The sequence below is a fragment of the Pseudomyrmex gracilis genome, unplaced genomic scaffold, assembly GCF_002006095.1.
Source record: "Pseudomyrmex gracilis isolate BER0280 unplaced genomic scaffold, ASM200609v1 scaffold_26, whole genome shotgun sequence".
In the NCBI taxonomy this organism is placed as follows: domain Eukaryota; kingdom Metazoa; phylum Arthropoda; class Insecta; order Hymenoptera; family Formicidae; genus Pseudomyrmex; species Pseudomyrmex gracilis.
The window spans coordinates 688173-702797 of NW_018020610.1; the positions used below are offsets into that span (position 1 = coordinate 688173).

Sequence of the window (14625 nt, forward strand, 5' to 3'; positions counted from 1 at the left end):
ATCAGATTTAACGCGGTTAAATATCCGCAACGCGTTTTGCACAACAACCTCGAATGCAATATAATCGAATTTTAAAGCCTGTCTCTCTCGCTAAGACAACAATCGCATTTAACTCGAACATGATGATATAACACTTGTAGGATGAGTCGTAGACGGATAAATTCAAACATAACGCGCGCAATTCGACGAACAACTTTCATGGGATTCTTAAGATCCGATTTAGGTTACTTTCAAAACAATGTTCGCGCAGCGATTAGGTTTCTTCGAGTCGCGTCTCCAAAGTAAAGCGAACCGTCGTAGTGGCGTTCAAAGACAAGTTACGTAAGCCGATTTATGAGAATCGCCCCACGTATTTATCTGATGTGTACCGGGTGTTCGAGAAACGCGGCAATTTTATTTTTTTTTTTTTTCTCGAAATAACACACACGATTTATCGGCGGATGTTTCGAGCGCGATTACGCGCGCGTCCTAACTCCGTCTGGGAAAAGAACGCGCGGAAACAAGCAGGCAAGTCGCTCTTGAGTTACTATTTTATTGTTTTTCTGATAAGCGATATTGTGTAGTTTATATTTTCGGGGTGGAGTTAGTTTACACGTGTCTCATTTTTGCTTAATTGTTTTTTTGTTTTTTTTACATGATATTTCGTAGTTTATTCAGTCAAATAAAACTTTCTCCGACGATAGCGCTATATAACGCTCGGCATTCGCGATGGTGACGCGACGCACCGGAAATTCGTATCCGACCAACCAAGGGATCGCAGCCGCGAAGGCAATGACATTGCTCACAATGCCAGGATGCGCCGCCGCCGCCACCGCCGCCGCCGCCGCCGCCGCCGCCGCCGCCGTTTGCATCGGCCGATGGCATCACTGTCGCGTCGTTTCCATGAAATGCGCCGCGCTCGTAAATGAACTGCATTTTTTTTTTTTTCCTGCAAGACGACGAGTTCTCCCGCGGAATGAAACGAATCAGAATACCGTTGTTAATCGTAAAAAACCAGATTTCTCAGAACGCATGCGTATATAAAATGATCTTTTGTTTACAAAAAATGTTCTTTCGAATACTGTGATTTAAATATCGCGCAAATATGTGTAAAGTTACTGCGTATTGCGTTGTGTTACAAGTTTACAATTAAATTATATTGCCATCAATAACATACAAACAAATACGTGAAATTTATACACCTTTATTTATTTAATTTATTTATTTACAAAATATTATTTGCGTTTCTCTTCTCTTTCATGCAACATTTAATTAAACAAATATAATCGGAGATCGAATTGATTCGGTTAGTGTTTCGCAATGTAGAACATTTTACATTCACTAGAGTATTTCCTGATATTCCCACAAGACAAGTTTCACATTGTTCCGATCTGGAAATCTCGTTCGCCAGATTTGATAAAGCATTTTACGAGCTTGTGTTTCCTCTTCGTGTTTCAGCACCGAATAGTCCGCTGCATCTTAGCAACAGGGCTCACGTATTGCTCCTGTTGAACAGGCCTTCAGCCGCTCTCACGGACGCTGATCATGCAGTTAGATTGCGGCCAGACTGGGGCAAGGTGAGGAGGCACAGGACCAACGCCTACGTATAATCGGTGCATGCGTCAGATAAACCACAAAAAATTTATATTACATTTGAACTTTACAAAAACAAACAAAAATGCACATCCCGATTTAAAAAAATTCCACACAGAGCTGTGTGCTTAAAAACATTTTTAATTGTTATAAAAATTGTTAGAAATTATTACACTCTAAATTATTATTTTATGTTTGAATTTAATTTAATATGTTAAAAGACAATCGTATTTTTATACTATTTTTGTGATTTAGGGACACTATAGAAGAGGAATCGCTTTGTCGGCGCTCGGAAGACACGAGGAGGCGCTCTACGCCCTTTGCATGAGCGTGGCGATTGACAAAAATCCGCAAGCTGTGCGTCACGAGTTGACCAAGGTATGTTCGCGATCTTCATTCAAAAATTTCTAAAGAACTTTAATTTGCCCAATTAAACATTTCGAAACGAAACAGTAATCAAACTTTGTACAAATTTATCGTGTACTCGCGTACATACGTACATCAGCCGTTGCGGAACGAGGGCGCGCGATTGAGAGGAAAAGAGAGAGGATGAGAGAGAGAGACAGACAGCAAGACGTTGATCGCCAGATCACGAGCGTGGAATTCGCGTTGCTCGCGCGCGCGGAGATCGCGATCGCGCTGCCGGTGGAATGCATCCGAAGGCTGTGCTCGATGCACCGTCTCTATCCGGAAAGCATCAGTTACACAAAAGAAACGCGTGCCGCGCGCTGTAACGTTTCCGGCACGACCGCTGCCGGCCGTGCCGCCGCGGCTTAATGACTCGGGTACGATCGTCGTCAGGTGAGTGACCCGCACTCGCCGGGGGCAACAATAACTATATATTCGCGCGAGCAAGCGAGCGAGCGAGCGTGCAATCGAGCGATCCGCGATGCCGCGGCGTTCTCGCGAGCGAGCAATTGCGCCGTTTTCCACGTGTTGTTCTTTGCGCTGTGCACACGACACAGCGTCGATATATCGATTCTTCCGCCGCGAAGTGACGCACAACCCCGCGCCGCTGCGTTTCCCACCCTCCTTCTCTGCTGCATAATGCAGAACTCTCCTTCTGCGTCGAATTTTTTTAACTGTCGTGCGCTCCTTTTCTTTCTCTTTTTCTCTCTCTTTTGTTTTTTCTCTCACTCTCTCTCTCTCTCTGTCTCTTTTCTTGAATATAAATTCTCCTCCGATTTCCCCCGCCTCCGTCGAGACCTCTCATCTCGCGATTTCGTAACGTGTCTCTTGAAAACTTCGACGTACATGTGGCGTAGAGTTTTTTTTTTTTTACGTTAAGAGAATCTCAGATCGCGCCTTGGAAATGGTATTTAAAAACAAACGCAGTTTACTTACGTAATCGCGTATGATCGATAATCTATTTGAGTTTTTTGCTCGTTTTTTTTTTTTTTTTTTTAAGGTTTCTCTCGCGAACAACAACTTGTCTCGTCTGATTTTAAAGAGAATTCGCGCGTTTGGATTTTTCAAAAATCAAAATTGTTATCTCAAAAACGCGCGCGCGCGCGCGCGCGTCGTGAACGTCACGTCTTGATTCTTGTCTCACGTCGCGAAAAATTATCCGATCGTCGCTCGCGCGCGTTGCGAGCACCGCAATGTTGCGTCATACATCCGCGAGGTCCAAAACGCGCGTTTGAAACAATCGATGAGCGTTAAATAATTCAAATCGTGATAAAGCAACGCGCGTCAAATTTCGATGCTAAATAATTGAAAAATAAGAAACTGTGTTGAATTTCGATCGCACGGCGATTACATAAGGCCGAAGCAGCCCGATGGCGGAATCATTGACGCAAGCTGCACACTGCCATTATGTAAGATCGGAGAATCATTCTTTCCCGGTGCTGCTGAATTCAACGATCGAGTCCGCATTACGGAAAGCGCACTTTTACTTTTCTCATCCCGAAAACTCGTCCCACAAATCGATTAAACCACGTTATTTCGCGAACAAATTGTCTCGATTAATCGACCGAACACTCTCTCGTTATGGAGCGTTTTTTTTGTACACACGCGAGACGCGTAAAACAAAATGCACACGCGCCGAAGTTACCAAAGAAAGAACGAACGGTTGCCCGTACCTGGCAAGAGTTTCGTCTAGAATTTCTGCTTACTTGTCGCGGTCTATTAATTTTCAATGTTAATCCTCCGCGTTTGAAGCAACACACACAGTTTACGTTCGTGCTCCGCGTAATAATAACGATTCTGTTTCGTAACCTCGATTGAAATCTCGCAGATGCAGCTTCAATGAAGGATGTAATGCGCCGTGAAATTATTTTAGCTGTCGTGTGTTTTTCACATCTTATACAAATTTGATATTTAAAAATTCAGAACTTGAACATCAGATGTTAAATCATCGAACGTTAGACTTTACAATTATGTAACACAAGTGTGTGTACAAAGTTACATTATATATTTCGCGGAAAACACAATATGTTTAAATCGCAAAAATGTGAATCACACATTTATGTTACGCTTATAACACACGTTAATCGGACATTTCGTCGAATAATTAATTTGCGATAATTGCTGCGCTGTGTTGGATTTCCCACACAATTCAATTAGTGCGTACGTTAGCGAAGTTCGCGGTCGTGTGTTCGCAGATCCTGCACAGAGTGCTGTCACCTGGGGTTCGTCGACAGAATGTCCTGTCGTCACGCACGTCGTACAATCTAACGAAGAGCGCGTCACGCACGAGAAACCGTCACCAGTTAATGAATCCCAAGCGTAGCCGACGCTCCACCCCGAACAGGTCCGATTGCGAGGACAATAGCAGCGACGAAGAAGAATTCAGTCAGGTGCGCAAAAGTTCTTCGCACAAGTTTTTTATTTTTTTTTTTTATTTTGTTCGTTGAAAATCTTTTGGAATATTTTTTTTTTTTTTTTGTAAAGTTGAAAAGTTTGTTCACGTGATTGAAAAACCAAGTATTCAATCGCACGAGATAACAATGTGCAAAAAACTTGAAAAAAAAAAAAAAAAAACCCGACTTACTCGTTTAATTACGCGCGTATATAAACGCCGTTTGGTTTTTATCGTATTTTGCAGACGATAAATAGAAGACTCCGATCCTCGATCGCGCCGCACGTCAACACGAAGTTACAAGCGAGTCTGGATCGTCTCTACCAAGATCTGGAGAAACTGAGAAGTAAGTTTTTGCGTATTCCGACGTACGAGCGTCTGTTTTATATTCCTGAAAAAAAAAACATATCTCGTGAGACGACGTCGTTTGCAGGAGTTGAACTGAGGCCCGCCGAAATCCTCCTGCCGCCTCTTTCCGGCGGCGCTGCCGGAGAATTGGATTGCATTCTGTGTTGCCGCCTGCTCTGGAAACCCGTCACGACACCGTGCGGTCACACCTACTGCTGGATGTGCTTGGACCGTTGCCTGGATTATTCCTCCGCGTGTCCTCTGTGCGTCACGTCTCTGGCTGACGTAAGAAGAGCTTCTCTTTTAATCAGTTTCAATTAAATTCATAAAAAAAAAAAAAAAAAAAAAAAACAACAAGTTTCGAAGAGACTCCGTCACGCATTTGCATGCTCCGCCTTAATGCGGAGGAAATTGCAGCTGCTACAAAAGTTTACTCGACTAAAGAACATTTTGATATCTTTTTTTAAATAGCAGAGAGAAAGGGGGAGAACAAAAAAGAAAAATTTTATTTATTCAAATGTAAAGAATTTACAATTAAAAAATTTACAGTAAAATTAAAAAAAAAAAACTGACGTTGGAATCGAAGCATTTGCTGTGCACTTTCTGCATCCGATGTGTGCGAACATACTTGGTTTAATGAGATAAAGCTTCGACGTGAAGTCCCTTCGAAAGCTCTCGTGTCTTAAAAGCTGCTTGTTAATCACGAGTCGTTGATCCCAAAGAAATTGGCTGGGAAAAGCACGTAGACACGAGAGATTCTGCAACACCTGTCCGTAAATGAGACGTGATGCTTCCTAGCGGTTAACGATGATGCTGGCAGATTGAAATGATTATTGTTTGCGGTCACCGAGACCATCATCGGTGGTCTTCCGCGTTCGTGGCGTCATTATACGATTCCACGGTGTGCAAGCGCATTATATTTAATGACGATAAGGACAACGATGGCGAGAGATCATGCGGCGCGCCGCTCCTTGTTTCCTTGTGCCATCTCCGGCACAATATCGATAATTTACTTGCTTGATTGTCTAGAAAGACAGTAACTCTTCTTACGAAGAGACGCTCTCTTTGCTATTGGGGAAGCGCGATTAACGGTATTGCGTAAATCGCCGCGTTGTAATTTTATCACAGGCCGTTATACCGAGATGTATTTAAAATATCCGTTATGTGACTGCAAAAATATATCCTCGAGAAAATTAAATAAATTAGCTTAGTCATATATCTGTTAAACAAATTATTTTAACGATATATCTATAGAGTATTAATTGGGATACGATAATTATTTTTACTTTCATTTGTTTTTTTTTTTTTTAATCTTATTTTTACCACGAGCTTCTATATTTGTGGCCATATATTCGGGAATACAACCCGTTTGTCCCGTTTGAAGACGTTTATACGATCGTTTATACGACGCGACAACGCAAGTGACAACTCGTAAAACCAATTATCTTCTCGTCTGCTTTCAGTATCTAGCCAGTAGTCAGAAAATCGTGACGGACTTTGTGGAGAGAGCGCTGAAAATCGTTGCGCCCGCAGAATATACCTCCAGAGCGGTGAGTCACCAACTCGAACTGGTCCAGGGACTGGGTCTTCTCGGTAACGAGCAGATTGCCGTCTTCATCTGTACGACCGCCTTTCCCTGCGTCGCCTGTCCCCTCTTCGTCTACGAGCCTAGGTACAGGCTGATGGTCAGAAGATGCGTGGAGAGCGGAGTGCGTCAGTTCGGAATCGCCGCGTGTCTCAACAAGGAGGCGACCGGCACTAAAAGGTAGGCATCAAATGGTGGTTTTTTTTTACGACACGAGTTTAAAAACGACGCGATTGTAAACTTTGGTGTTTACAGATACGCGGAATACGGCACCATTCTCGACATTCGAGATCGAGTATTGCTCAAAGACGGGTGTAGTATTCTCAGCACGGTCGGCGGTAGAAGATTCAGGGTGCTTTCCGGCGGGGAAAAAGATGGCTACGACACGGCGCAAGTGGAATTTCTCAGGGACACGGTCGTGCAGGAGGATCAGTTATTGAATCTCCTGGAGCTTCACGATAAGGTGTGAAATTTCAGGCGAGCCCGAATCCGATGAAATAAAATTGAATTTCAAACGTTATTTTTCTCGCAACTTAGTGCCACTTGCTTCAAATTGATTTTTCGAAAAATTTTATTGTCATTTTATTCTCAACAAACTTTGTATTATTTATTTTTTACTTTTATAATTTCATTATTTTATTTTATTTTCTTAAGATAAAGAAATTAAAATTCTTCTCTTCAGAAGAAAGAACGTATAGATATATCGTCACGATGATGTAGGTACGAGCCAAGGGCCGAAGATGGTGGGACACCGTGCCGAGTTCTCAGAAATCCGAGATCCAACGTGTATTCGGACGCATGCCGGACACTGAAGAGGACTGGACGCGTCTGCCGGACGGTCCCGCGTGGGCGTGGTGGCTGCTCGCGATCCTGCCGTTGGGGCCGCAGCTGCAGGTAGGCATTCTGGGCACCACCAGTCTGGAAAAGCGACTGCGAGCCATCGAGAAAACCCTCGACCATATGGAGCAGAGGCAGTTGACCGTCGCGGCCGCTCTTTCCGAACAGACGACGACGTCGTCGAGCATCTGCAGGGACGGTCGAGCGATCACGGAGACCGCGATGTCGGTCGTTCAGCAATCGTAGAGAGCAACGATACGACTCTCGACACTTCGGAAGCAACCGATGTCGTTCTGTGGCCTGGAGAAATAGGACCGCAAATTTTTTTTGTACTTCACAATGAAAGAAGGTTCGATAGCAATCTTGAATATTAGAGTTGACTGTTTTGAAAAAAAAATCCTAAAAAACTAATTTCTTGAGAAAATCGATTAAGACACACACACACGTACACTCACACTCACACAATATGACTATATAAAAAATAAATACAATAAAAATATACAAAATACAGAGATTTTCCCAGCGATTGCGAATCTTGAAATCTGCATTTACTTCAATTCTTATATTCTCAATATCTTATTGCATTCTGAGCGCGAGACACGAATTTTCTCTACATCCAAGTCACAGGAGGACATTCTTGTCTGTTTACGCTGTCACAATTGGCCGAATCTTTTCTATATGTATATGTCGATCTCCCGTTCGTCGCCGGCGCGACGTAATTTTTCGATTGACCCTTCGACTTCACTCGACGTACAAAGTACCTAGTAGGACACGTAAAAACTCTTGAAATGCCGCGTAAGAAAAATGGGTCGATCGATCGGCAAACGCTGTCTCTCCCAATTTCGCCGGAAATTTTGAGCGTTTCTTCTTCTCTCTTTGTAGATCTAATAAGGAAACGTTTAAACGTGTCTCTCGTCGATTTGAATGAGTTTCGGGTGAAGTTTTGAATTTTCAATCTCCAAACGCGAATTAAGCAATCAATATTTCATCGGCAAATAATTTAGAATATATATTTTTTATTTTTATCTCGTATTTAATAAATACTTTGTTAATAAATCTAAACCAAAAACTAGACTTACTGTTACAAACTACACTTATATACAAAGCAAATGTCTAGCAGATTTTATTGTGAGCTATTTCACAACAGCATATTCGAAATATGTCGAATTTGAGAGAGACACTTTTAACGTGTTTTTTTTATATGTTAAGTTCCAACCTCTCCGAGCATCGTGCTCGTTAAACTTTCTGCAGGACACCTTATCGAAAGAACAATAAAAGTAACGATAAAACTTCTCAAATGTGCCGAAAATAATATTCATTATTTTTTAGTTTTACAACTTGAAATTTGTGTTAACACTTTTTTTACTACAGTAAATACATCTTTTTTATTACAGTAATACATCTATGGAATGTAGAAACTTATATGAAAAATTATATAAACATTATTGGCGCACGTAATTTGTCTCATCAACATTTCTCCGGAATTAGAATTGATTTCGGCCGGAAATAATTAATTACGACAACATATCTTAGAACAATCGAACATGTTTTTCGATAAGGCGTTCCGATCCTTTTTGCGCTGTTGCAATACGCAAATCTGTTCTTCCAAAATATTATATAAAAATATATATTATGTATACCTACATATATATATATATATGTATACACACATATTTATGTATACACATTCGAAATACGCGTATACGTGACAATCGGAAGCAAGTCTCGTCCCGTTTTAAAGCGAGTTTACAATATAAACCTTTTTGTGTCTCACACATAACGCGGAAATACTTAAAAACCTACGTAAGCGTCTTATTTGTAATATAGAAAAAAATTAATTAAAAAAAAACAGGCACACCGAATTCTTATAATGTGATAGGAATGAGGCTTTAGTCTCTTTTTTAAAATCTGCCGTATACGAGAACATCGTCGAAGGATTTTACTCGCGAATGTGAGAAAAACTTCGCTGTCTGACAAATAACAATACGCAACACGTCATATTTATGCACGACAGGGAGCTTGCTTCCTTTTCACGTAAATACGTCAAAACCTCGTGCACGAAAATTCGTCGGTGAGCGAATGCATCAGACAAAACGTCAACAGCTGTGTGTGTATTGTCAGCAAAAGAAGACTATAGGACAAAATATGTCTGTGAAGTGCGTATACTCCATATGATATAAATTTATATGAAAACTAAAACGTTGAAGAAAATTGTTCGTTAATTTTTGCGACGCCGCGATTATATAGCGCGCGCAATTTCCACTGGTGCCATCGCTCTGCGAACGTTCCACGAGTTCTGCCGGTACAATCACGCGCGAAAGCGCGATTGTAGAGAGAAATTTGATATATATATATATATATCTCTGAAACGTGTTATTTACTCTCGGGAAAAAAAAAAGCGCAAACAATAAAGAACCAGGAGATCCTTTTCCGTTCTTCGTTGTCATTGCACAATCGCGGATCAAGCGGGCGAATCTCTCCCAGATCGGACTTACTGACGGGTTATACGTGTATAATTGTCCGTGCGAGATTCACACAACAATTGATGATACCGATCCGCGCGTGTCCCCGCGGCTCGAAATCCTGAAATCTTTTTTATACCGCTTAGGTTTACTTCTTAGATTTTTCTTAGAGATATATTATATATATACGACTTTTTAATTACGCGCTAGCACATAATAATTTATTTTTCACATCGGCTTTTCGTACCGTCGAGACACAGCGATCGTCTGTGAGGAGCTAGAAACGTCATATCAATCGCGCAATCAAATATGAGAAGAAACATAAGTAGTAAGATTGTGTCGTTATTATTATTGCTTATTTACATGAAGTTTAAATATTTCAAATAACTTGATTAATTAAAAGGAAAAAAAATTTTAACCTGTCACATTTTCTTCAGATACGCACTTTTCACTTTCTAAGAAGAGTTAAAAAGTGAATTTTTTTTCTCTCTTCGTTACGAACGTTAAATTTAGCACTGCTTATTTGTTATTACAAAATATGCGTGGAGGTGTGTTTGAATCGATAAAAAGAAATCAAAGAATTATTACGTTTAACGTAATTACAATTAAACGCAAGATTGGCACAGCCTTAGTGTATGTAAATGTCTCCGATAATAATGACGACATTCTCTACAAAATGATGTACCTCGAGTATGTCCGTTTGCGAAAGTATAAGGTAAAACAAAAAAGTACGATATAAGAAGTTTTTTAATCGATCGACATATTAACACGCGATTTAATGTAAAACACTCTCCGTTCGTCTCTACGGTAATTAAAATGATGAGAAGCACATCCTCTACCTAGATTTATATTCTATTCTCTAGACTTTTATGAAATTGTGAATCATGCATTGTGATATTACTATATAGCCTATCTCTTGTATATTGTTATTATTGCTACGTTACTACTACTACTACTACTACTATTATACGTAATGCCACAATTTTCCATTTTTACTTCAACATTTCTATATTTATCTTCATCTCTTCATATTAAAAAAAAAAACTATTGTATAATAAAATATCACAAAGCCAAATTGTTGTCGAATTGTTCTTCTTGCGTTTCCTGCACTTTTGTAATAATTTTTTTTTTTAGCACAATATTATGCTAGAAAAAGAATTCTCGAAAAATATTTTCAAAGATATTTTTTATTACATCTTACACGCAGTAAATAATATATTAACTAATATATTACTATGGTAATAATATTTTTCTCTGAATTTTATTTTTTTTTCTAATTTATTTGTTGCGTTTCCTCCTCCTATATAAAAAATGTGTACCGCGAAGTGCGCGTTTTGATATCGAATGTATCGCATCTATTGTTGTCTCTTTTTCGCGTTGCCGATTAGTTGGTTGATCGAGTCGAGTCGAGTCGAATCGAATCGGTAAGATCGAGAGAGTAAATTAATGACAGAAAAGCGATTTTGACAGTTCGTCGTATGCGTGGAGAAAATTAAAAACGTGACTAAAATAAAGTCACTTGACAGAAAAGAGTAGAAAAACAACACGTGACTATTTAAAGTAACGTGATTGTAATTTATATTATATATAATATTAAATATATAATATATATTATACATATAATTTATTATATATTTATAATATTATACTTTATATTGTATTATATGTATTATATATATACTACAGTAAAAGGTGACAGCGGCGGGGTCACTGACCTCGTCCGCGCGGCCGCGACGGGGTCACTGACCTCGGCCGCGCGACCTTGGGCGGTCACTGACCTCGGCTAAGCGACCGTGGTGGGGGGAGGTCACTGACCCGGCCGCGCGACCGCGGCGAGGTCACTGACTTTAATTACGTGATTATGGTATATATATAGATATGTGTGTGTATGTATTATATATAGATATAGAATATTATATATAATATATATAATATTCTCTGTTTTACTCTTGTCCCTGTCATGTGACTTTAGTCACATGGTGTTTTTCTACTCCTTTCTGTCACTAGACTTCAGTCAGTGTTGTTTTTCCATTCTCCCTTTTTTCTTTTATTTTTTGAGTTTGATTTTCATGCGTTATTTCTGACATCTCTCACATGTACATCATGTGTATTATATTGTTTGTAGGACGTATATATTAGCTGTCATTGCGGTGACAGGTTAAGTTCACTCACACTACACGTTAAAATAAAAGCAACAATAGCGTGCGCGTAGCGCGCGCCTGTGTTGTGCTAGTCTATTAAAAAAACACACATTTTATATACGTTGCTAATCACATGCATATCGATTTTTTTTAAATCGATTAACCGCAATATTCAGGGTGAACTTTTTTTCTCGACGAAGTCGCGAGACTATGAGCAACAAAATTGAATACTTAGCGAAGTATTCGGTTGCACCTCCGCCCAGCAGAGATTATTACGGACTGGTAGTTCTTCAAGACGAGGTATGTTGATAAAACTTGACATTTAATTTGCCGCCTTTCGTTAATTTCACGTTTCTAGGTAATTCTGTATTTGTGGAAAATCTCTCACGGACCTCATAGAGCACCGATCGAACATCGCGTCAAATTTGTTGATTTCGGTCAGAACAAAATCTTGCACGATAAAATATGTCACGGATTTGGTGAGACGTTTTACCTTCCAAAAGGAATGTTCATTTCAACAGATTCTGTTCAAATTTCTTGACAACAAGAATATAATTAATTTAGTTCAATTTTATGAACAGTTTTTTTTTCAATCTTGTGCGATTGGTTGCAGGTGAACATTTATTTAAATACGTGAGAGATATCGTCGAAGGGAACAGAAACACGTTTTTGACTCTGCCAATATCTTTGGTCGAAAAAATATCAAACTATTTGTCATTCAGAGATATTCTAAATCTATCTTCGTTGTCGCGCGTTTCCTACGAGGTGTTCAAATCTTGTTTTCGAAACGATAAAACTTTAGCAATGCTTTAATTTTACACATTGGCTTAGATATTCAACAACGATTCCATCTGGAAGATACTTTACGACAGAGACAAAACAGTCAGAATCAGCTTGGAGGAGAACGAGAGAGCTAAAGTATATGGTTGGAAGCAGTTATATAAAATTAGACAAATGCAGACGTCAATCAAAGGCCAAAAGGTGAAAGTTAACGAGTAAAGTCGAATAAAAACACTTTTTTTATTAAAAAAATATAAATAATATTTATATTCTCCAGAATTCTCGGACTCAGTCATCGATGAAATCTGCGAACTATGTGAAAATCACTAACTCGTCGCTAAAACTCACTACTGGCGCGTCGAAACCCGCTTCGAAGACATCTCCAACCATCACCACGGTGATGAAGAAACGTTCAGAATCTTTGAACGTCGTAACGATTCCGCTGTCTAAAACGATATCCAGTACTCGAGTCGGCGCAATCGCGGACGACGAAAAATCGATCTCGCAAAAGAAATCCGTTAGAAACGTTAATTCTGTCAACGCGCACCAGAAAAAAAATGTTCAAAAAGATCTCGTCGCGTCAAAGACAAAATCGAAGAAAAAAGAAGCAAAAAGTACTGCCAAATACGGCGAAGTGTCTGACAGACAGCAATCTAAGGCGGAAAAATATGCTGATAAGATCGATAACGTCATTAGTAAGATGCAAGAAGAAACGTCGAAGCCACGGACTTCGAAGGTGTCATCTTCAAAGAGTTCCGCAGAGAACGTCGCGACATCTTCGAGTTCGGTGCAGAATTCGCGTAAGAAAAGTCTTCGATCGGGAACGAAGACCAAGTCTGACAAGGTGGCCGCGTCGAATTCCGAGACGTTTAACACCGACAAGGATGATCTGTTTCCCGTGAAAAATAACGATTTCGAGCTAGCCGATCTGATCGAGGCGAGTTTGAAGAACATTCGAAGTCCGCGGACCATATTCGATCCCAATTTTAGTTACGTGCAACAATCGGATGCAACAAAGTACGCTTCAAGGACCAAAAACGTGATTCAAAGCATCCCCAAAGTAAAATATCCCAAAGGTATCAGAAACGACGTTCCTTCGAGCAACTTTTCCAACAAAATAATTCGAGGCGACGGGATTCTCGACAAGCTTTCCGAAAAATCGGAGGCGTTCAGCGCGTCATCCGTCGAGTCTCTTGTGAACAACAAAAACTCATTACCGAGCGGGGACAACAAACCCGTTAGATTGACCGAGAAATTTCTGCAGACTCAAGCGGAACTGCGAGATGTTTTAGATTGGAAACGGAGCGACTCGGCGTCATCTGAAAAACGATGGGATTTATCGAACTTCCGAAATAAATCCTTCAGTCCGAGAAAGACGATCGATGAGAAATTTCCCATTGCCAAAGGACCGTTGAAAAACATCTCCTTACTGAACGCGTACGCCTCGAATAGTTTGGAGAGTAGAAAGGACAATCCGAGAAAGAGCGTCGCCTTGAAAAATCAAATTTGTTCTGCGAACAAATAGTTCAACACAACTCGCCTAAATGAAACTAATGAAAAATTGGTCTTTCTAATAATTTCAAGAATTCGAAGAACAATTGCACGTTAAATGAAATATAATATATTGTGAATTTAAAAATTGATAAAGATATAATTGTTAAAAATTGATTTTATAAAATTATTCTGTGACATTAGGAATATTATTTACAAACTTGATGAAATGTGAGATGATGAAATTTATTTATCTTTTATACTTTCCGAGTGTATTATATATATATGTATAATATATATATATTCCATGTTTGCAGATATATAAAATAAAATACAGCATTAATTTGCACTTGATGATATGTGTTTAGGTACAAGCTTTTGTTTTTTTTTTTTTTTTTTGCAGATATTTAGGTATATTGCATGATGTAATGATGATCTTTTGATAATCAAGCGTTGGACAATGCGCAAATTACAGATTACAATTAGCTGGTACACTCGTTATTACAGGAAGAAATGTCGAATGCTTACTAGTTTACGCATCTTTCGTGTGTATATAAAAGTCTCGGTTACAAAAAAAATCATAATTTTCAAAATTACACGTTTTTTTTT

At 39.6% G+C, this 14625-nt stretch overlaps 2 protein-coding genes across 3 annotated transcripts in view; both read left to right on the forward strand.

Annotated features, from left to right (window-relative positions):
• Positions 1-8976, forward strand: part of LOC109852237 (LON peptidase N-terminal domain and RING finger protein 1) — a 31641-nt gene extending 22665 nt beyond the window's left edge. Inside the window, exons 2-9 of one of the 2 annotated variants that reach the window (XM_020423210.1) lie at positions 1438-1556; positions 1828-1950; positions 4176-4370; positions 4619-4718; positions 4806-5005; positions 6184-6485; positions 6561-6768; positions 7026-8976. In XM_020423210.1, the coding sequence (XP_020278799.1) occupies positions 1438-1556; positions 1828-1950; positions 4176-4370; positions 4619-4718; positions 4806-5005; positions 6184-6485; positions 6561-6768; positions 7026-7388 (1610 nt within the window). In that variant the 3' untranslated portion in view covers positions 7389-8976. Of the gene's footprint in view, positions 1-1437; positions 1557-1827; positions 1951-4175; positions 4371-4618; positions 5006-6183; positions 6486-6560; positions 6769-7025 lie in introns of both variants that reach the window. The other variant, XM_020423209.1, reaches the window with a different exon arrangement.
• Positions 8977-11874: 2898 nt separating this feature from the next.
• On the forward strand, positions 11875-14197 carry LOC109852231. The gene is made up of 5 exons (XM_020423196.1): positions 11875-12045; positions 12104-12224; positions 12359-12510; positions 12577-12726; positions 12803-14197. The coding sequence occupies exons 1-5, from the start codon at positions 11956-11958 to the stop codon at positions 14048-14050; spliced, it is 1761 nt and encodes a 586-aa protein (XP_020278785.1). The 5' UTR covers positions 11875-11955; the 3' UTR covers positions 14051-14197.
• The last annotated feature ends 428 nt before the right edge of the window (positions 14198-14625 follow it).

Coding starts and splice junctions, on each gene's coding strand:
- LOC109852231 (XM_020423196.1), top strand. CDS start 11,956: ATGAGCAACAAAATTGAATACTTAGCGAAGTATTCGGTTGCACCTCCG. Junction 12,046..12,103: donor TGGTAGTTCTTCAAGACGAG/GTATGTTGATAA, acceptor TCACGTTTCTAG/GTAATTCTGTATTTGTGGAA. Junction 12,511..12,576: donor TGTCGCGCGTTTCCTACGAG/GTGTTCAAATCT, acceptor ACATTGGCTTAG/ATATTCAACAACGATTCCAT.